General features: G+C 41.6%; 1 protein-coding gene across 5 annotated transcripts in view; it reads left to right on the plus strand.

The window, feature by feature from the left end:
* The window catches only part of LOC137871093 (kinesin-like protein KIF26B), a 28272-nt gene that overhangs the window by 2615 nt on the left and 3104 nt on the right, over nucleotides 1-22553 (plus strand). Inside the window, exons 3-14 of one of the 5 annotated variants that reach the window (XM_068708689.1) lie at nucleotides 533-1009; nucleotides 3606-3730; nucleotides 3884-4055; nucleotides 8200-8403; nucleotides 8712-8805; nucleotides 10250-10521; nucleotides 12188-12365; nucleotides 12584-12722; nucleotides 13014-13173; nucleotides 13353-16527; nucleotides 18912-19081; nucleotides 21382-21532. In XM_068708689.1, the coding sequence (XP_068564790.1) occupies nucleotides 533-1009; nucleotides 3606-3730; nucleotides 3884-4055; nucleotides 8200-8403; nucleotides 8712-8805; nucleotides 10250-10521; nucleotides 12188-12365; nucleotides 12584-12722; nucleotides 13014-13173; nucleotides 13353-16527; nucleotides 18912-19081; nucleotides 21382-21532 (5317 nt within the window). The remainder of the gene's footprint in view (nucleotides 1-532; nucleotides 1010-3605; nucleotides 3731-3883; nucleotides 4056-8199; nucleotides 8404-8711; nucleotides 8806-10249; nucleotides 10522-12187; nucleotides 12366-12583; nucleotides 12723-13013; nucleotides 13174-13352; nucleotides 16528-18911; nucleotides 19082-21381; nucleotides 21533-22553) is intronic. The other 4 variants (XM_068708691.1, XM_068708690.1, XM_068708692.1 and 1 more) reach the window with 4 other exon arrangements.

A 22553-nucleotide genomic window follows, 5' to 3' on the forward strand; every position in this document is an offset into this window, starting at 1 on the left:
AGGGGACATATCATGCTCATTGTCAGGTTCACGTATTTTGTTGCATGTTTACATGCTTTAAAGTTAAAAAAACACAAAAAAAAATTCTGCCTGGGGACATGTTGTTCTCCCTGAATTGGTGGTTCACAGCAGAGTCATTACATTTGTGTTCACTCTAAGTAAGTAAGTTTTTGCTAACTACTTTTAATGATTACAGGAGTATTAATCAATACTACTGACTGCTTGATTACTTTGCAAAGTGCTAACATTCCTTGCAGTGCCCTCCCACGACTTCATTTCCATATGCACAGTGATCAGTCATGTAATCCTCAAGCCAGAAATCAAACAAGGCAAATTAGCTTTGTTATTATGTTTTCACCAGAAGCTTGTGCTGAATCTCTGATCTCATTATCTTAGTCTCTTCTGTGACAATACAATTACAGGCTACTTCAAGTTACCTTAGTGAGTACTTCAAAGCATTCACTGCCAAGTTTAACTGCAATTTGTAAATGTTAAAATATTTCTGCAACTTTTTTTTTTTTTTTTTTTGCAGGACTCTAGTGACCTGTCTGTGTTTCTTCTCGACAACCTTCGCGTCCATAGTCGGTCCACCACCGAGTCCAGGGACCGAGAGAGGGAGCAGGGCGAGTGTGGGGCCTGCGGCGTGACCCTGAACCAGCTCAAACAAGAGGCCGTCCATTTGGCTCTGAGCAGGGGTCAGCCATTAGCTAAGCCTCCCTTTGAACCCAGCTTTAGCGCTGGTACACTGCTGGGCCAAAGTGAGACAAAGCATGGAGACAGGGCTCCATGGGAAGCTGCCACGGCTGTGCATCATCCACACAGTCGCACCCACAGTCCGCACAGCCCAAGAAGCCCGAGGACGCCTCAGAGGACCCCTCAAACCCTCAGACGGAGGGGGCCCAAGCTGCCCAACCCCGATATGGGCCGCTGGGTAGAGCAGCAGCAGCAGCTGGTCGCTTCTAAATCTGCATCCAGCGCTGATGGTGTCACCATGTACCCTTACCATAAGGTACCCCTAAAAGCCTTCTCTCACCACTAAATCACACATAACACATCCCTATAGTGTGCATTCCCCTTTTAATGAGCTATATGGGTAAAGTACGTCTTCACGGGTGCACATGTCAGCAAAGCAATGATTCATAGTGCCTAATCGGAGCCTATTTAGTTCTCATGGTCGTTGTTTAAAAGTACTTTTGCTAATGGAATGGAATTGGGTCATGATTTACCCCAGTCATAAAAGCCAGCCAGTCAAAAAGCACTTGTGATCAATAGGGGATGGTCATATTTAACAGGGTGGCTGGTGAAATATGCATTACTGTGATGGAAGCCGCACCAGATTGAGCCTGCCCTCCCCCAAGTCCCCAATGTCATAAACCTGAACAAGGTGAGTGAGAGTGTTTGAGAGGATTTTTTACATGTTGGTTCAACTTTTTATATTTTTCTTTAGTTTTCCTCCTGATCCATACGGACTACAGGAAAATATAAGCATCCAACCTTTGAGTACTACTTGTAGATATCATGTGACCTGGTTGACAGAATCTTCACAGACATCACAATTGACCATTTCCCAAACACCTTCCCGGAAGAGCAATCATCCAATTATAGCTTAGCAACCGTAATTACGCACATGATGGGGCGGTGCGTTGTAGTAAGAGCGACACTCTGTATATAAAATGTTGTAATTTTTTAAAACACAAGAGCAAAAGTGCAAAGACTTGATTATACAATGTGTTTATCTGCTCTAACATAAGCTCCAGACAATAGCATGTCTGGCTAGCTAGGTTTCCTACTGTACTAACCTAACCTAGCATTGCTTACAAGGACGAGGCGAGTTTCATTCCAAAATATTTTGTGGAGTTACAGGCTAAATAAATCTGTTAACGATAGCTCATGTGTGGGAGCTGGTCCTGGATGCTATCAGAGTGTAGGCTAACATAAGCGGGCCTTTTCTGCTCTTTATGGGATTTTAGGAAGTTTAGGCTATATTCCATCCTCAGCCAAACCTGTTATCTGTGATAGCGTTACGTTCAAAAACACATCAGTTAATGTTAGTCCTCGTCTTAAAAGTTTTTCCTCTTGAAAAGTAAAAAAACGGGCACTAAACGATAAGCCTAACCTCGGTCTTCTTTGTCCAAGCAGCTTAACCTAATGTAAGCAGCCTATGTTAGCCGAAGGTGAATGGAGCTAGCATTAGCTTAATTAGCTAGGTGATAAAATCTGCTGGCGACAACCAGCAAAATAGACTGCTTTTGTACTTCTACTTTTGTCTGAAATCAAGCATGCATTGTTTTAAAAAGTACTAAGAACTTTAAGTTGCAAAGCTGCCACCACTATTATTCTGTGCTCTGTGAAGCTGGACATAGCAACAGTAACTGAAGGGGGTTGGGGTGAACAATTGGACTGAAAAAGCCTTGAGAGTAATATTGTAATAAACCTCTTCTTCTTAATCGACTTGTCTTATGAAATTGGACAATAACAATGCAACATCTTACTCAAATGAAACTGTAGTGAGCTTAGCCAGACTGCAATTAGCGAGGCGCGCCCGCTATGAGAGCAGATCAATACAGGTTCATGAGGTGGAATAATATGAGACGAGTGAAAGTGGAGGACGAAGAGTAAGGAGAGATAAGACAAAAAAAGGAGCGAGGAAGAAAAACGGATTGCAGAAGAAGAGAAAAGGAAATTCAGTGTTTTAAGATGGGAGGAAGGAAAGGAACGATAGATTGAAAGGACTGGAGAGATGGGCGGGAGAGGAGAAAACAAGAGATAATGAAGGACTACAAATACAGAGAGAAATCAGAGCAGATGGAAAGAGTAAGCGAAGATAAAAAAAGGTTATGACAGATTGTATGAGTCAACAAGAAGACCAAAGGAGGGGCGGGGGAGTATCTATACATTATCCACATCAACTATGGCTTCATTAATTCACTTAGCCCTGTCTTTATTCTCCACCCAGTCTCCTTCCAAACCAACTACTCCTGCAGTTCTTCCACGGCTCTAATTGGCAGTTTATGGTTGAACATCATTACTAGAGAAAAAACTGAGCTGACATTGTTATCTTGCCCCAGAAAAAGGCTCTGACATTGATGAGACTTGGAGCTTGAGAGCGCTATATGAGAGCGCTGCAATACAAACATGTTGGGCCTGCGGCCTGCGACGAGTCCCGGTGACTTCATGTTGAGCAGCAGCAAACGCATGTTGAATAGGTCATGTTGCATATACACGGTGTACAAAATGCACGCCTTGGAGCTACAGCTGCGTAAGTGATGCTTTACATGAAGCTGCTTGACTGTGGATGTGTGTGTGTGTGTGAGTCAGAGGCAGCGATGTTGACTGCTCCTCTTTCGAGTCATGTTTTAAATTCAAGACAGCAGTCACTAGAGCCATCACAAACTATTCCTCGTGCTGTAAGTGCAGCTAACCAGAGCCGTAATATGACTAATGGTTCCTGTTTAACCTACTGCGCTCTCGGCCTAGATGCCCTAGACAGACACGCCCCACAATTAACGTCCCCAGAGTAATTCCTGTGATAATAGCCCCTTTTGGAGTGGGTGCAGGAGTGCAATTACTGAGTTTGATTTTTATAACGAGCTCTCTCCCTCCAGCAGGCTGCAGATGATGCTGCACCGGTCCGTGGTGACGCCGGAACAGTACAGACGAGCTCAAAGATCCCTCACATATCCAGAGTGGTGACCATCGCCAACACTGCTGCTATGTCCCTTTTAGCCAGGTAAATATAGGTTATACACATATATATATATATACAGTATATATATCAGAACAGCACCTGTTGGGTGTAAAATGTGTTGTATTCCCAGCATGTCTGCACTGGTTACACCCTTTAGATTTAGTGGTATGACATGGCGTTCATTCTTCCCTGTAGGGCTGCAGAGAAGCTCAACCTGACATCGAGGAAAAAAGGCCAGGCCTCTGATCCAGCTCCTGCTCATTTCTCCACCTGCTTCAGGGAGTTGATCCAGAAAAACCCACCACCCGTCCCCTCCTGCCTGCTCCAAGCTGCCACTAGAACCAGAGACTCACCCAGTGTTGCCAAGGTAGACCGCTGGGCTCCAAATTCCAGTAGATTTACTGTAGGAGCACTTTGGTTTGGGTGCAATTTGTAATAATTACAGCAATTCTTCACAACTACTATTATTCTAATTAAAATTGGATGAATGAGTAATTGTAGAAATACATTTAAGCACTCATATTCACGTCCAATTATCAGTATTACAGTGAAGATTTTACTTGTCAGTATTTGTAATTCTTATAATAATAACTAATTGTCAAATTGTTAACTATCACTACATCCCTAAGACTATGACTCAAACACTGTTTCTATAAAAAACACCTAAAACCGAAGGCAAACATTTCACCCAATACTAAATGATGATTTACTATAACAAAGTTCAGAAACACTTATTCATAAATCTTCTTTCTTTGAAGGTGCTCAATACAAAATTCAGAACATGTACATTGCCTCCACACTGCTCTCAACATGGAGATGGCTGGCTAGAAGCTAACAGTGCTAACAGCTCAACAGTGCAAAAATGGCCACAGTGCTGACAGAGCTAATCGTTTTGACCTGAGGTGGAGCCGGAGGGTAGACGCTATGCCTCAGGACGGCGAGCGACGGCTTTTAGCTAGCCAGCGGGGCACAACAGAGAGACACTAAATGTGCACTCATGAAGGCCAGTGCAGCTTGGGTTCAAAGTTCAATGCATTTGAACTCTAAACAGCTTTTTGCAGCACATCACATACATCAGTGCAGGACAGTTTAAAGGGGAAAAACACACCATATGCTCAATAACGGAAGCAGCACACAGCTTGTTTTTTGCTAATGTGTGTTGTAAAGAGACAGACATCATGCATTATCTAATGTGTGCTTTACAGTATACACACACATTCCACATCCAAATAGAAAAAAATAGAACATATAAGAAAGTTCCCAACAGTCATCTTACTTGAAGTGTCTTCTTGAGACAAGTGTACATGCAGTACCAGAAGACAATGGCACTGACTTGATGAAGATACTGTGTAAATACTTAAAATAGGTCTGGACTGGTGGTGAATCCTCACCCACAACCACCATCTTGGAAGTGTTTTTACCACCCCTGTTGCAGAGTAAAGAGATCACAGTCAATTTGGAGGAGATCCTATATCACGCCTTCTTACACTGTAATGTGGTGCTAATGTCTCCATCTTGTTCCTCCCCTCCCTTCCACTCACCTCCTCTGGGAGAAACTGGGGGGATCAATATGGCTGCCTGCGCTCCCCTTGTCTCAGATAGACGGACTCTTGGGTTGAGTCTAGAGTTACAGATAAGGGCTCAGATAGACCCGACCACCAGCCACACCTGCCCAAGCACTCAGCTCTCTGTGCTTCTGCGTGCCAGAATATATTTACAAGTGTGTGAGAGCGAAGGGGGATTTTCTCCGCTTGTAAAATGGGTCTCTTGAATAATTGAACCCTCATAAATACAGTTTGACACATGTTCAATAGGCTTAGGGAGCCACTTCTTGCAATAGGTATTACAATTATGATTTGGAGAGAGAGGAGGAAACAAAAATCCTTTACAGACACTGGGAAATAATCATGTGGCAGATGGAACATGGCTGTCAGATATTCAAAATATCAGTGACGGATGATGTCATCGTGGTGTAATTCAGTCCTGGACAATTTCAAGAAAACCGCATTCGACTGGGTGTCATGGCACACAGGGCTATTCACAATCTTGCAGACCTGAATCCTGATTAAGAATAATTTTATAATTGGTTTATCAACCTTAATAGAGCTTATAATCTTTCGTGAGGTAAATGTTGCCTTGTCTTCCTGCAGACCTATGAGCCTTGTTAAATGGCTGTCAGAGTCAGGATCTAACTTAATTTAAGACCTTAAAGCCTCTAAATCTGAAGGCTTGCTGTAGAGAACTGCATTAAGGAATTAATGTCATGACATGCGGAAATATAGCGGGAGGGTTTTCATATATAGCTATGCAGTTGTAAGTGGTTTCTGCACTAACTGGATGACCTGGCTGTCTAATGCAACCTAAAGAAAAAATGTTTTTTTTTTTTTTTTTAAATATCTGTGAACATAAAACAACATGCAGCTCATTTTTGTATTTCTATAAATGGCTATGAAACAAGAGAACAGATTGCCAGACATGTTAAAGGGTAAGGCAAGGCAAAGTGTATTCAGCCTATATAGCACATAATTAGCAACAAGACATACAAATACAATTAAAAACAGTCTTTAAAGAGACAAAATTAAAAAGCATAAAAGTAACAGTGCAGTTTAAGGCTTGAATAATTATTTGATTTAATAAAAGGCAGTGGCGAACAGAAACGTCTTAAGAAGTGAGAGTTGCAGCAGACTCAAGGTTTGTTCTATGGTGCATAAAAAGTGAAAGCTGTTTCTCCACGTTTAGTTTTGACTCAAGAGACAGAAAGCAGACATGTACCAGACCACCTGAGAGGTCTGGATGGTTCATAATGTAGAAGAAGATCAGAGGTAAACCATGCAGTTCTTTATAAACCAAAAGTTTTAAACCAGCTGCAGCTAAACGTCTAATCAATTTTTAGGGAGTCCTGTAAAGACATCGTTACAGTAGTCAATACTCTGTGACTTACTTAAAACTAATTTAATAAAATCTTATTAAGTAAGGAGGTGAAAGGGAAATACCAAAGTATGCTTTACATTACATACTGCCTTGTTGGTGGCAAGTGCCTTCATCATTTCAAGTGTTTATTGTAAAAACAAAAGGTATTTGTAAGGGTACAATTTAAGTCAAGTGATGTCAGTGGGAAACATTCAGCAGAAACACTATCTTTAGCTCGCCGTCCCAATGCTCAGACCTAATCCTTTTTGACATTTAGTTTGTTCTGCCAAGGCTTCCCTTTCCAACCGAGGTTTCTTGCAACCTTCGTTGCATAAAATAGCATCTTAGCCTCCCATGGCAGAGCAGCAGGGGCTCAGAGCTAAAGTCTCACTGTTACTTCTCTCTCTCTCTCTCTCTCTCTCACAGCTGCATTTGATGTCAGGCTTCTGAGTTAAAACCCTGTTTTGGTAAACACAAACATTTCAAAAGTAAAAAGAATGCATTGCAGCTGACAGCGTAACAGGAAGTTTTGCACAGCCAATTATAAGATTGTGTGGCTGCCTGAATTTGATATAAAGGTATTTTTTAACCTTGCTGTTTTGAAACTCGTACTTTTTCCCCCATACGTTTGCTGTTGGTATTTATTTAAAAAATGTAAACTTACATGCATGCATGCATCTCACAGGCTTCTTCTGAAATCACTTACATAGCTACATGTTGCTCTGTAACAGCAGGGCACCACGTCACTCCTTGTATTTCATAAATAATGGAATCTTCTTCTCATGGTGTCTCAGAGTAGTTTAAAAATGTTTAGCCCCCTATATGTATACAGTTTGTATACAGGGGTAAGTGAAATACTAGTGTACACTCAAGCGTTTATTCTTTCAGCCTGTCGCTGCTCACTAGCTAACTTAGCATTAGCTGGGTGCACTAGTATGCTAGTAGAAAGCTAGTAGCAGGATAGTATTAGCCTGGTTAGACTGGACATTGTCAACTTATTTTTCTTTATATAATACATGGGTGCTCTTAGGCTTACAGCATTCAAGTGTCGGTACACCTAAATTAAAACAACACATTTTCAAGAGTCTACAGCCATGCTAGCAGCTCTGTGAGGCTGGACTTAGGCACAGTGGTGCTTTGAGGTAAATGCTAGTGTTAGCAGGCTCACATTGATAATGCAAACACGCTGAGGTTTTAGCCTACAACCACGTTAGCCATGTTAGCGTGGTATTTTACCACGCTAACATATGCTACTTAGCACTAAACACACAGTACAGCTGAGTTTGATATAATGCCATTAGTTTTGTAAGTATTTGGTTATAAACCAAAGACGGCTATTGAAAAAATAGTTTTAGTTTTACCTGATGAAGGCGAAAAGGCTAAGGGTCTAGCAAAGATAGTACAATTCATCCTCTGGAAACCATGAACGTGTGTACCAAATTTCTTGAAAATCCATCTGTTGTGTAGATATTTCAGACTGGGCCAAGGTGATAGAACCACAGACAGATTATGTTTACCCCACATGTTCACCCCATCAAAGTGTTTAACAGTTCATAACATAATGTCATTTTCAACACGTCACCATCTCCTATGGTGAACAGGTCAAGGTCTCGTTGAGGGTGAGCCCAACGCTGTCAGAGGGCCAACCACCTGTTCTCCGTATTGACCAGTCCAAGAGAAGAGTGACCATAATGGATCCAGTCAGCAAAGGCCAACCACAGGCTACAATGACACTAGGCAGGGATGGCAAAAACCAGCTGAAGACCTTCAACTTTGACGCTGCCTATCCTCAAGACTCAAGCCAGGTTTGGTTCTTCATCCAACATTCGTCTGGCACATTCTGTGTCTTCTCAAATATTCAATGTATGTTTTCCCATCTGTACATTACACACCACGGTTGGTTTTCTCTCTCTGTCTGATGACCTGAAAACTGATAGGGCCTGGACAGCCACCACAATTACACTGTCCATCAATTCTATTCAAGCTCTGCTTACAGTATCTAGGCCCAAGGGAATCTACTGAATTAGTGTGCTTCTTTCATTTCATTGGATGTACCATCTCAGTACAGAAGTGAATCATTATATGCTCGTCGTCCTTTGTTCTCCCTGACCAGGCCGAGGTGTGTGCGGGCGTCTTGGCTGATGTCATCCGCTGTGTGCTCAGTGGCAGCGATGGATGTGTTCTGGGTTTGGGATGTGCTGATGTGGGTGAGTAATCGGTCGCTGTGAGGGGCCACGGGTTAAAATCTCAAGATGAGAGTGCAATGCTTTTATCTGTGCTCCCCCGCGCCCCCCTCCTTCTGCTCCTCTGTCCCACTCCTGCTATCATTCACTCTTTCTTTATCACTTAAATTCCCTTTTTACGTTCTCTCTCTCCGTCCTCTTATCAATACACATTTCCACTTCTTTTTTTTTGACAGAAAAGCAGTCATTCATCTTTCACCTGTTATAAAAGCCTATTCATAAATTATACAACACACATGCTTTTTCAAAAGCCTGATAGGCATTTCAGCATATTGCACAAAAAGACTGCTGTAGCATTGTGCTCAGAGGGGACTGTAAACAAAATGGACTGTAATACGTTGCTATTAGAGAGATGGAACCCTGCACTTAGTGTCCGTGAAGGGGTTTAATAGATTTGCACACACACACACACACACACACACACACACACACACACACACACACACACACACACACACACACACACACACACACACACACAGGGTAAGGACAGGGTCTCCTTGGAGCTGCTTTTTCACATGACGCCACTCTCTGTAAATCTGATTGAATTAGTTGGCCAATACAAACTACATGTGGCCCACAGCCTGGGGATATCAATCTCCACTACAGAATACTATTCTCTCTGAATAACGGCAGCCAGCTTGGCCTTTAATTGGAGTAAACCAATTCTCTTATCCTCATTCAATTAGAGTTTGGATAAGACAAGAATGGTAAAACAGGCCCATATAGCTCAAAACTAATGTGGGGCAACTGTGCACTTGGAGATACAGTATGGCATCAGTCCACGAGGAAGTGTTTTGGGGTGTTTCTGTGAATCTGCTCCATCTTTATGGAGTTTATGTATTTTATATTGTGATTTGTGTAAGCTAGTTCACCTCCACTAGCCCACTTTACTTTAGCATGAATGTTTGCCTGGAGCTGTATGTCTGTGAACCTGTATGCAAGTGTGTCCATACAGGGCCTCTGCTGGCTATTTGGGTGTCCGAAGCGTAATTTCTTTATGGTGCCCCAACCCTGGAAACAAGTGAAAAAACAGACACACACAAATATTTGGAGGTTTGATTTTCTTCAAACCGAAGAAATATATTGTCATTACCAATATTACACATAAAGCATAACTGAACTACTGGTAGAGGATTGATTGTCTTTCTCTTGCTGTCTGCATGCTGGTGTCCCCCGGCGTGCAAATGGGGCCCTTTTTTAATATTTTTTGCCCCCTACCTGACAGCCTGAGTTAACCATGGATTTGTAACATAAATCATGTAAAGATGGTTGTTCTCAGAGTGTATATTGTATGATGGGGCGCCTGTGTGTTTAAAGGCCAGCATGTTGTGCATGTATATGTACTATATGTATGTGTGTCTGTATGTAGCATGCATACATCGGTATGCTTTGTCATCTGCCTTAGGCTCCTGGTCCAGCATGGTGGGGAGCGGTGAAAGCATCCAGAAAGTCGGGCTGGTCCCCTGTGCCATCTCCTGGCTGTACAGCGCCATTGAGCGTCGAAGGGAGAAGACCTGGACCGATCTGACTGTATCAGTGTCAGCCATAGAGCTCTGCTGCGGAGAGGAGGACACCATGAGGGATCTGCTGGGGGAAGTCGTCCCCTCATTAGGGAATGTCCAGGACAGCCCAAAAGCCCATATGAGACTCCAGGAGGACCCCATCTATGGGATACAGGTAAAAGAAATAAAGGGCTTTTTTTTGGATAAAGCAGGCTTGTTAAATGAACTGCTGCCTCTGCTGTGTCTCTCCCGGTCTGTCTGTTGTTCCTGTTAAGAGCAAGCACACAAGGGTACATTGACCAAAATTGTTGGTGTATTTAACCATAACATCAAATTAGAATTTTTAAAAATGTGTTATTGTTGTTGGTATGATTATGTACAGTCTAATCAATCTTTGGAAACAGATAAAAGATGGTTCCAAATCTGGAAACCAGAGAGCCAAGGCTATATATTTTATTGCTGACAAGTAACAATTTCTTGGCTCTACTTCTCTGGCATTGTATCAAAGGTTCAATAATTCATAGACAAGTGTTATTTTACTAACTTTTGTTGTTATTGTTGAACCATTATTACAAAGAAACCTGCTCGGGTATTTTCATTGTCCACTAAGCAAATGTATTGCTCATTCATTTTCAGAAGGAGGTGTCAGTGTTATCACAGATACTGCTCTAGATGTCTTGGTTGTTTGGTCTTAGACATTGTCCTCTAGATATGGTAGGATTAATGTTAATGTTTATTTAGATAGTCAATGTAGATAATGGTCTACACTGTATGTGAGGAGATTATACTGGTAGTCAGTGAAGCCTATTAGATTGCATAAAAGATTATATCTAATTGCATTATGATTGTGCAGCTATCTTTGCCCTGGCATTTCTGCAAGCCAGGACCTCACCAGTGTAGTTGTGCATTTCTCTCTATTTCTTCATTGAATAGGAAAATGAAACGTACTATGAATGGAGCTGTCATTCCAAAATATTCTCAAATGACAGATGTTTTTCATTTAAGGGGAGACACTACAGGCAAAAATATGTTTTTTTCTGCTCTGGTCAATTTTGAGATTTTGATCTATATTGCTTCCATAACATGTCTTCTTTCAGACTAGTGGAAAATAAAACATTCAAAATACACTTTTAGGTGTTTATTTTAGATTTCACCTAAATTCACCAAAAGTAAGCATAATGCCTTATTACACACTTAAACATAATGTTTCAGAAAATTTGCAATGCAATCAATGCAAACCAATGCAAAAAATATGTGTCCTAATGTAAGTAATAATGGTGATATTTATTAGCTATTTCCTTGCCCTATTCACCTGTAGTGTCTTCAAAAGGTAGGACATTTTCCGATATAAATCTTTAAAGGCCGTTTCTCAAAATCAGTTTTTTTCTCACTCTGAGCCGGCACTTACATACACTAAACTTTCCAGTTTTTTTCTTTTCTATATTCCAAAGGATTTCTTTAGAGGGTTTTGTTCATATACCATTCATTCTGATTTATAGAACATTTTATTCCTAAAAAATATGTAGAAAATTATTTTCTATATGGCTATTGACTATTTTCTGATTTATGGAGTGATAAAAAACTAATCCTTCTGTAAAAAACTTTGACTCTAAAATGTCAACAAAAGGAAACAATAATAATAATAATAATAATAATAATGCCTTATTTGCATATTTAAACAAACTTATAATACAATAAATAATAGTTGTAATGTAAGTAATCAACTGGGTACGTTTCATGGTGATACGTTTTAGTTAATATCTATATTGGTGTCTCTCCTTAAGTATTATATGAAGAGATTCTACCTGAAATGTTATGACTATCGTGTCCCCTTCCTCCAGCTACGTAACCACAACCGAGTGAAGGCCCCCACTGCAGAGAGGGCTGCTTCCCTCCTGGACGCGGCCATCGCAGCACGTCGGCACAATGACTTCATTACATATCTGTCTCACAGCTCCATAATGTTCTTCACCCTCCACGTCCAACCCCCTCGTACAGAGAGCAGCACCATTGGCAAAGGTTGTAATGAATTATTCACTTACCAGGGTGGCCTGTCCCTAGTGAATTTGGTGTTTCCCCATGAATTATTTGCCACAGTTAACCCTAAATTCAGTGCTAATTTAATGCTGTTTCATATATATCTTTATATAATTCATGTGTTCTTTATTTGCATATTTGAAAACATGTTAAGCTTTTTGCATTTACACTTTTCTTTGTTCTCCGACTTCAATGCATAGGTTCACGTGGGCCCACAAAGTTGACCATGATAGATGTGTGTAGTGGTATAAGGGGTATGAGCAAGAATAAACCTCCATATTCTGAACTGGGCCCCATTGTCTTATCTCTACTAAGTGGACATAAAACCACCCCCATCAAGTAAGTACCTCCAAAATATGAAATAAATATGTATGGCACTCATTGGTGTAGAGTAAACTGTGGTAATATTTTGATACTAAGTTGAAGTTAATTCTTGCTGTTGGTTTTGCAACTTTAAAAAAATAAAAATAGTAAGATACTAGCCTGTAAACCCATTTCATAGTGGCATAAAACAAAGGGACTACAATAACAACTACACTAAATTGTTGGAAATTGATAGTCTGCTTGGAGATCAAAATGACTGATGCATCCTTTGATTAATGTCTGGACATTTGCACTGCCTCTGCATAGGGGCAGTAAGTTGACTATGCTTCTTCGAGAGGCCTTGGGTCATGTGAATTGCCATACCACAGTGATTGCTCAGGTGGATGACTCACTGGCACACCTTCAAGAGACCCTGTCCACCATCCAGCTGGCTTCTCGCATCCGCAGGACGCAGAAGAGAACGAAGGTATTGTACATGTCCTGTAACGTCTTTTTACTCATTCACCATCTCTTAATGGCGTCACAGTATAGGTGCCCTCTTTGCAAAAGAAGAGAGAGTGATTGTTTCCAATAAACCCCAGTAATTTATTCGTTTTGGATAGTCCAGTTCTAGAATTAACTCCACAATACATCTTTATCCAACAGCAGTCCACTTCATGTTCTCCTTGCGGGAGGAGTCTGACTAAAGAAAAGAGAGGGCTTCCGTCTTCGTCCCTGCGAGCGTTCCACTCCACCGATGAGGTAGACGTCGACATCCCTCGTTTCCGTTTGCGTGGTGAACTAGATGAGCGCTCCAGTAGTGACCAGTCCTGTGACACAGTCATCCAAATAGACACGGATGGCTTGGTCCACACCAAAGGAACCTCAAGACTGGTGCAACCTCAATTTGTGCCCATCATACCCTCTTTGCATCCTAACAAGGCTGACATGGATGACCCAGAGTTTACCGCTCTGCTCCAAGAGCTTCTGAGAATTCCTCAACTGCAGGGAGAGAAGAAAAACGAAGAAACTGTTCAAGGGAATATTGAGGTGTTGAAAGCAGACATCAAGCAGCCAGGGAGGGACTGTCTTAAATGTGACACATTTGCTGAACTTCAAGAGCGCTTGGGTTGTATTGATGGAAGTGAGGCAACAATGGATGCGCTCAAGTCTTCCTCAAAAGGCCCTTCTGTTGACAACGTCACTGCCAAATCACAACCCCAGAAAGACACAGGGAAACAGACAGACACCGAATCAGCAGAGGCACCACAGAAATTGTTGTTGAATCAGGGGTTTGGCTGCAGTCAGGCCTCTGTCGGAGAAAAGCAAACAGATGGTGCCTTCCCGGGGGACAGTTTTCAGAGAGAGGATTCAGGCCTGTATGACTGTGAGGAGTGCAGTGCAACCAGTTCCAGTGAAGAACTGCTAAATCAAACTCTCAGTCTTAACATGACCTGTCGCTCTGAGCTGCCCAAAAACGGAACTCTTAAGTCAGCTGATAAACTCTCTTCTCAGAACTTTAATGTGGAAGCTCAGGGCATGGCCGTCACCAGTTCTGCACTTCTGCCAAAAGGTACACAGGAGAGTCCTGAAGCTGCTGATTGGTTCAAACCAAACAAAAGGACCTCACCAGTTGGCAAGAGCTCACCCATATCTTCTTCCTCCTCCTGCTCCTCTTCCCACTCTTTGGCTACCAGTGTTATGCTCGGAGATGTCTTACCTAATCGCCCAACAGAGGACGTTAAGGAAATGAAGGCCACTATCACAGTTACCGTTCAACAGCCACTAGACCTGAAAGGTCAAGATGAACTTGTGTTCTCTATGGTGGAGGAGGTGACCATCACTGGGGTATTGGACAGAGGGAGGACAGGTGGAAACATTATTTGTATCAGAGACACTGCCCAATCACCTGCAAATGTTCATGGCTCTGCCAGCTCTCAACCAATCAGGATAATCAGCAATGTTAGCGAAGAAACTGTAGCCGCAGGATCCTCTAATACAAGCAAAAGCTCTGTAGCTCAATCTGTAGCTACAGAGGCTAGCACTGACAAGCTCCAGTATCAATTCAGAAGGGAAAAGAGGTTCTTACCTTCATTTATAAATCATATGCTGATTGATACAGATGTCGATTGTGAATTTGATGGTGTGAAAGAAAAAGAAAGTCCTTGTGACACTTTTACAGAAGTCAAATCACAGTCTGACCTCCGAGGGAATAGTGTCAAATGTACAGAAGATAGGAAGGCTCTTCAGAAGAGGAGTGGTGCTTTTACTTCTGAGACACATGCCAAAAAGTCTGACAAAGTATGTGACGTATTGTTTAGCCAAAGTTCTTTTGACCTAGTGGTCTTGGAAGATTCAGCTTTCTGCGATGAAACTGCAGAAAACAAAATGCGTGGCAATAGACCGAGACAATCAGACAAGAGCCACCTTAGAGACAGGGAGCATGTTTATTCCACCAACACTCCAAAGGGCTCAGAGGGGGGCGGAATCAGTTCCAGACGTGTTGGGAATGCCCCCAAGAGAATTGGTGTTTCACCTGGTTGCCAGGAAACCGCCACTGCTTCCTTTGAAACAGGTAGTTTGCCTAGAGGCTGGCAAAATGCCAACCACCAGGACAGCTACCATTGCGGTCACATGGCAGACAACCACAGAGACCCAAGGGGGGTGACATCATCCACCCCGTGTAGCCCAGGAGTAACTCTAGAGAGGAGGCAGGGCAGACAGCACTCCCCAGCGGACCATAGCCACCGTGTCTCCTCTCTTCGGAAATATGGAACAGAGTACAAACAGCATGCTAGTAGTGCTCCTAGAAAGGGTGTTGAATCTTTGTTTGAGACCTCACACCTAAGAATGAAACATGATCATATGATTGGGAGGCCGAAGTCACCCATTGAGGACAGCAGCCGGCTTTTCAGTGCCAAACTGGAACAGCTGGCTACCAGGACTAACTCCCTTGGGAGAACCCCTAGAGACTTCCCAACTCTGGATAGAGGCAGTAGTAACACTTCCATGAGCTCTAAGGGGAGCTCCAAGGGAAGTACTGAAGGGGCTTGTATGGGAGGTTATAAAGGAAGTATCGAGGGAGATTGTACCTTACCAAGGGCTAGCAAGAGCCCCAGGAAGAATCCTCGGACTGACCGTAGTCATCACTTCTTTCTTTCTGAAAAGCCTGTAACTCAATCTGCTAGGTATACCCATTCCAAGCTCTCTGCTGTGGGGAAACTTAAGATGGCCAGCCCCAAAGTCCGTCGACTGTCTGTCCCTAGCATCAAGAACCTCAGTCTCCCTTACAAAGGCCTGCAGCAGTCCATTAACCGCAGCGCCAGTCTTTCTCCAGACTGTAAAACTGTTAGCTTTGAGCGGACATCCTCCTTTCTCTCCTCTTCCCCTCCGCGGTCTTTTCACTCCATCAGTCGCACTCCGAGCCAGAGCTCGACATGCTCATCCACAAAATCTGCCATCCAGGGGTTTGTCAATGGCCGGATCTCAGACCTCCTTAAGGAAAAGGCCTCCAGCCCCACTTCAGGAGGACTGGACCAAATGACCACACTTCCCTCGCCATACAGCCGGGTGACTGCTCCTCGAATGCCGGATCACCTGAGTGGGCACGCTAGTGACACCACCAGTGTGTTGAGTGGAGATTTGCCACCAGCAATGGGGAAGACATCCCTGAATTTCTCAAACAGGAACAGTATGGTGAGCAGTGGATATGACAGCATGGTGAGGGACAGTGAAGCCACTGGAAGCACCATCTCAAACAGAGATTCTGTCAGCAACAGGAGCAGCTCTCTTCTCAGTGTGGCTCGAAGCAGCCGACCATCTCGGAGGAGAGGCAACACAGGTAAAACTTGTGTAACTGGCCTTTTATGAACTGATCTGGATGACTTCCTCTTCTGGAAAGATCAGAACCTCATCCAAGTGTCAAGTCTCATTATATGTTGTTGGTGTTGCATGTTAGATTTACAAGTGTAGTCTCAAAGAAGTCTAAAGCTAGCATGCAAGTTCAGCCTCTCAACTGGCCATGACCATTTTACACCGATTCATATATTTTTCTTTACTTAAAGCAACCAATTGTTTTTATTGAATTCAGTACAGTATGATTTTATACTTGTGATTTTAATGTATGCCATGTTTTTCTTGATTTTTGTCAATTGTTTATTATTGTTGTATTGTAAGGCAGTTACTTTTATGATCTGATGTTTTGAACCTGCAATATCCCAATGGAGTACTGGCACATTCACACCAATTCACTTAAATGCAATACCTTAATTGTCAGATTAAAATGCCGAATCATATGTCATTTGAAAAAGTGTAATGGTATTTCTTATGGAAATTTCAATCCAGTTCAGTACTTTTTGCAGAAATTTGCCATATAATTTCTTCCCTAGACATAATCTACAATATAACATTTTAATAAAAGCCGTTAACCACACAAGTTTTATGAACGATACTGTAGTTCCACCATCATACTGTTCAGTTTGTAATCTGACCACCTAACATATTAATGTGACATAAATTGGAGATGACACACATCTGTAGAATGCAGTCATTAAAAGCCGAAATTGTGTAGGAGGTCACATTATTAATACATGAACCCGGTGACGGCACTTACTAATGGCAGCACAAGAGCAGAAAATGATGAGGGTTTGGCTTGTACAGTGAATTATAAAGATGTGTGTGTGCATACTAACAATACTCGCTAATGGAATCATACATTGAGAAACGTTAGGTCGACACACTGGAAACTGCTAATGGAGCAATAAAAAACAGAGACAAATCTTTTTCTGGATGAATTTATGAATTTAAAGTACCAAAACAAATTATACTGTTAATTGGAAGATTTAATTCTGTCTGTACTTAATTTCTCCTTAAGTGTCCCCTGACATATTTAACTCATCTCCATTCTGACAAAAGCTGTACCCATATCATTAGAGTTAAAACACATTGTTAAAGTTACTACAAGGAACTTTTAACTGGTTATGAAACAGTCTCAATTTAATATTGATGCCTCACTATGACCTAAATAGGCAAAAGAGATCATCAGCGAGAAGATTGGCTATTTAGTTATTCTTAATGCTTGTCATAGAGTCTTATTCCCCACGAAATCTGACGAAACGACTTAGGTTCACCAGAAACTTCTTCAGCTCAGACTCCAGCGGAGCCTCCGGCAGCAACCAGTCCACTGTGGACAGACCCATATCTGGCTTCTCTGCCACTTTTGACCTGCAGTCGGAGCTCCGGCGGGAGGTGGAGAGCTCAGCGCCTGGCAGCAACGGCTCCTCTTCCGACAGAACTTCGCCTTGTTGCTTCGCCGGTCCTGGCTAGCAGCCAACACCACGCAGCTGGAGGCCACGGGAGAGCCAGCACTGACCCTGCTGCAGTAAAATGAGAGGTTTTCTGGACTCCTATGATTGGAAACACTACCTCTTTAGTCCACCAAAATGAACACAAAATGAAAGTTCCTCGAAGTAGCTTTAATGTCTTTGGATCCTGGTCACACAAAGCTTAAACTATCTTTTCCTGTACTGGCAAACTGAGTCAATCCAGACCGAGTTACAGAAACCATGTCTCCTGATTTGACTTTTATGAATAATATGGTAGCCCTGGCAAGCTGTGTTTGCCCTCAGGCAAACTGTATTCTCTGTTCCCCATTAGAGCACATGGCCTGGGCATTGAAAGCCACTTAGGGACAACAGCCTTCATTTATCATACACGTCTCGCCTTACTGTGAGGTGTGATGCTTTTAGAGCAGAATGTCAGTTGACAATATTAACGTAGCAGCTCAGTAATACTCTGATTTCCAGCATTAGCCACCTTGTAGATCTATGAGCACCACAAGCAGGCTTATACACTTATAAAATGATGACCTGAGAACAAAACAACATAATCTTACTCTGTGCTGCTGAATTTAAATAAATGCCATGTACTGTACATATATTGCTATAACTTTAAATCCTGGACTAAGTCTTTAAATTGAGCAAACAGTGCCTTTTCTCTGTGCCAGCACCAGCAATTGATCATGAGAAATATCAACAACATAAAAAATCAACTAAAATGCCACCCTACCTTAAATATAGTTTGATTGGGTATTTTTATAGTGAAGAATATCTCAACAGTTTCACTGTGTATATGCAGTAGGAAGTTTCAGAAATGGGAGAAGAGAAAGAAAACAAGTCAAATCAAGATACACCATCTCACTCTACTCTCTGCCTCGCCCTGCTGTAGGTACTCACCAGCGCCGCCTTTCCCATGATGCCCCCCTGTCACTGAGACGCTCGGCCAGTGGTGTGCGGTCTGGCTGGGTGGATCGGGGAATCCCAGAGGCCTACGAGATCAAGGTGTATGAGATCGACAATGTGCAGAGGATGCAGAAAAGAGCAGGTGCAGGCAAACAGGTGCTGTGTTTATTTTGATTTTTAGGAGGATAAAGTGCATTATGTAAAATATGACCTTTATCAACCTCTTTATGAAACCAATGGAAATACCAACATTGGCCGAACATATCTCCACACAGCCTTTTTTAAGGTCTCTAAAGCAAAGGCCCCTTTCTTGATATTAGCATCAGGTTTGAAAAACAGCCCTCTGCATTTTGCCATGGTCCGAGGTTAACAAATCTCTTATAAAACGCTTGTCTCTTAGCCCCCTGGATTAGCTATTGAAGCTAATTTATAGGGATCTACCACAGGGGCAACTTGGAAGCTAACCAATCCAGTTCATGAACTTAATAGTTAGGCACCTGCAGTATGTAGCTTGAGAAAAACAAGGTGTAAATGTTATATATAGTTCATATTTTCTGCTGCTCATCTCCATTTGAGGGTTGTAGCTACAGGTTGAGAACATAAAATTAGGCTACCACTAAAAACGCAAACAGAGTCATTCATTTTTGTTATTCTATAGCAGTATTTTTTTACTTATATTATCTTCTATCTTAATTATGAAAACTAACTAAAGCAGCCATTTTTAAAGAGATATACATTTGATAAATCACAACATCGTTTTATGCATGTGTTATTGAAAATATATACACATGTTAAACACTTTTTAAATGCATGAATATATTTATACATAAATAAATACATTTTGGCAAAGTTAACTGGCTATCTCATTTTGTTCACTTGCTCTTGTCAGTTAAACAAACAGAATGTAAGCTAGCCTTTCATATTAGATTCAATGTTATAAGTAGGCTACAAATATCAAAAGATGTGGCCAAATGTGTACTGCAGATATACATGTTAAATAGAAGTCTACCAAAGAAATTCTACAAATTTATTTGGAAATCCTAATAAAATAATCTGCAATCCACCTGTGGGTCCCGACCCATTCTTTGGGAATGACTTATCTGTATATTTAGTTACCTCGAGACATTATTGTTATAAATGGGAGACCAAAATATTACTTTACAGAACTATTTGAAGTGTAGCAGGTTCTGTGTATTCCACAGCCTGTAAGTAGAAAGTCATGCACTGCTTTGCTTTAAAAATCCCATATGGGCTGCTACCATGTCTCATGTGTGAGGTATAGAGGTAGAGGCAGCATGTTGCTGAAAACAGCATGCTCTGTGAACTGACCCTGGGTGAGTAAAGGTTTCATAAAAGATTCTTCCTTGCCTTTGGAGTTGAAATGGGCTTGAAAACCAAATGTGAAACATGTGCTGACGTAATGTCCCATTGACAAGAGAGGTCTGCCCTCATGAGACTATACTCCCTGCCTCCGCCCGTCTCAGGGACGGCAACTTTGATGCAATTTTAATGACCACATGGGGGAAATTGGGTCAATGCTGCAGCAAAGAACAAAGAAGGACACTGGATGTAAAATACATAGATTCTAAAAGAAATATAACTTATTTTTGTTCATTGGGCATCATTGACAAAAAAAGAAGTTGTAAATATAATAGTAATGTGTAGTCCTGCTGCACTCAATGCCTTATATTTTGAGGGTTTCTTTTGTCCCCCATTGAAATGTGCATGTATTAACCTTTGAAACTGCCTCTTGATAGGGTTAGTAGAGAGTAATTCTGTTTAGGAGTCTACAGACCTGTCTTGTCTCACTCCCCAGAGGTGTCCTCCCAACCCTAACATGGTGTTTATGAGTGTGTGGAGCGAGAGAGAGCGCGTGAGGAGGCACTGTTGTTCATTCAACTGCTAAAGCACTGTGTGTGTGTGTGTGTGTGTGTGTGTGTGTGTGTGTATGACTCATGTTGTGGGGACATAAATCTGTTTAGACATTGAGGGGACTCACCTTCCTTTTGAGACAAAATGCATGTCCCCAAGTTAAAATAATTTTCTTTTAGGGTGAAGGCTTGGTTTAAGGTTTGAGTAAGGTTTAGGTTTAGGTCAAAGTTATGTTATGGTTAGGTTTAGGTTAGGTTAGGTTAAGGTAAAGGTAAATATTAAGGTTAAGGTTAAAGTTAGGGTAAGGGTTAGGATAAGGCAAGTAGCGGTTAATAGGCTTAGGTTCAAATGTAACGTTTTAATCAAATGCTAGGAGACGCACAGCAACCGTACATTTAAAACAATCTTGAAATGTCCTCATTAATACCATTGTGGATGGTTAAAAAAGTGTTGCAGCCATTCCACCACATTATTATTATTAGTATGTTAGTAGAAGTACGTTTTTAAAATACAAGCTTTTCATCAATGACTATGTATGTGCTGTATCAACCTTAATAAAAGTAGTGAAATGTGTGTGTTTTCAGGGGCCTGCATGCTTCAGTGCCAAGCTGAGGTTTTTGGAGCACCGTCAGCAGAGGATCTCAGAGGTCCGAGCCAGATACAACAACCTGAGGAGAGAGCTAGAGCGGGCCAAGCTAAACCTCATGCTGGAGCCCGCCAAGTGGAACCAAGAGTGTCAGTCTTTTTTTTCTTCCTTTGAGGAAAAAAGCATGTATAATAATATTTATTTCTTTTAAATTTTTAAAACTATCACAATAAATCAATATGAAGTTGTTTTAACATATTAGAACATTTTTAAGACATCTGGTAAGTGGAGTCCCAAAAGCTTAGATCAGGAATAGAATAAAAGAAATCTCCAGTGATCAATTAGGGCGCCAACTAATGATTATTGCTGATGATTTATTTTAATAATTAATTAATGAATTATGGTAAGGGTCCATGGTAGCATCTCCAAAAAGATTATTTTGGTTGACCAACAGTCCAACACCCAATGATGGTGAATTAACCAGCATATACAGAAAAATTGTAGAACACACCACAGAGAGGCTGGAAACAGATGAGGTGAATTTACCTTTTGCTTAAGAAGTCAAAATAGTTGCAGATTTTTTTCTGATCAACTAATTGATTAATTAAAAGGTGCAGTATGTAGGATTCATATGGTGCCATCTAGCGGTGAGGCTGCAGAATGCAACCAACTGAAACATCTCCCGTGTCCTAAACGTGTAGAACAACTACAATGACCGGTGCAAAAACGTGACGATGCGAAAATGTGAATAACCCAACTAGAGCCAGTGTTTGGTTTGTCCGTTCTGGGCTACTGTAGAAACATGGCGGTCTCCATGAAGAGGACCCGCTCCCTATGTAGATATAAACGTCTCATTCTAAGGTAACAGAAACACAACAATTGTTGTTTTTAGGTGATTATACGCTACAAAAGTCTCTGTAATATGATATTCCATTTCTGACAATAGATCCCAATAAATGCTAAGCATTGTTTAAGCTCTACAGTGAATGAGCAAATAATGAGCTTGTAGTATGACAACATTTCAACAAGGGGCAGCATCCTGCCATTACTGCAACAATATCCACAATCCTCATTACCATCATCACTTTGAAATATTCCTATAAAGCACATTATATGTTATTGTACTCAAAGAGTGTGGCGCTGTTACGCAAATTCCCCTTTAACCTCATC

This window comes from Cebidichthys violaceus, unplaced genomic scaffold (genome assembly GCF_023349555.1).
Source record: "Cebidichthys violaceus isolate CVI_PGR_0920_01 unplaced genomic scaffold, fCebVio1.0.p SCAF_14, whole genome shotgun sequence".
Classification (NCBI taxonomy): Eukaryota; Metazoa; Chordata; class Actinopteri; order Perciformes; family Stichaeidae; genus Cebidichthys; species Cebidichthys violaceus.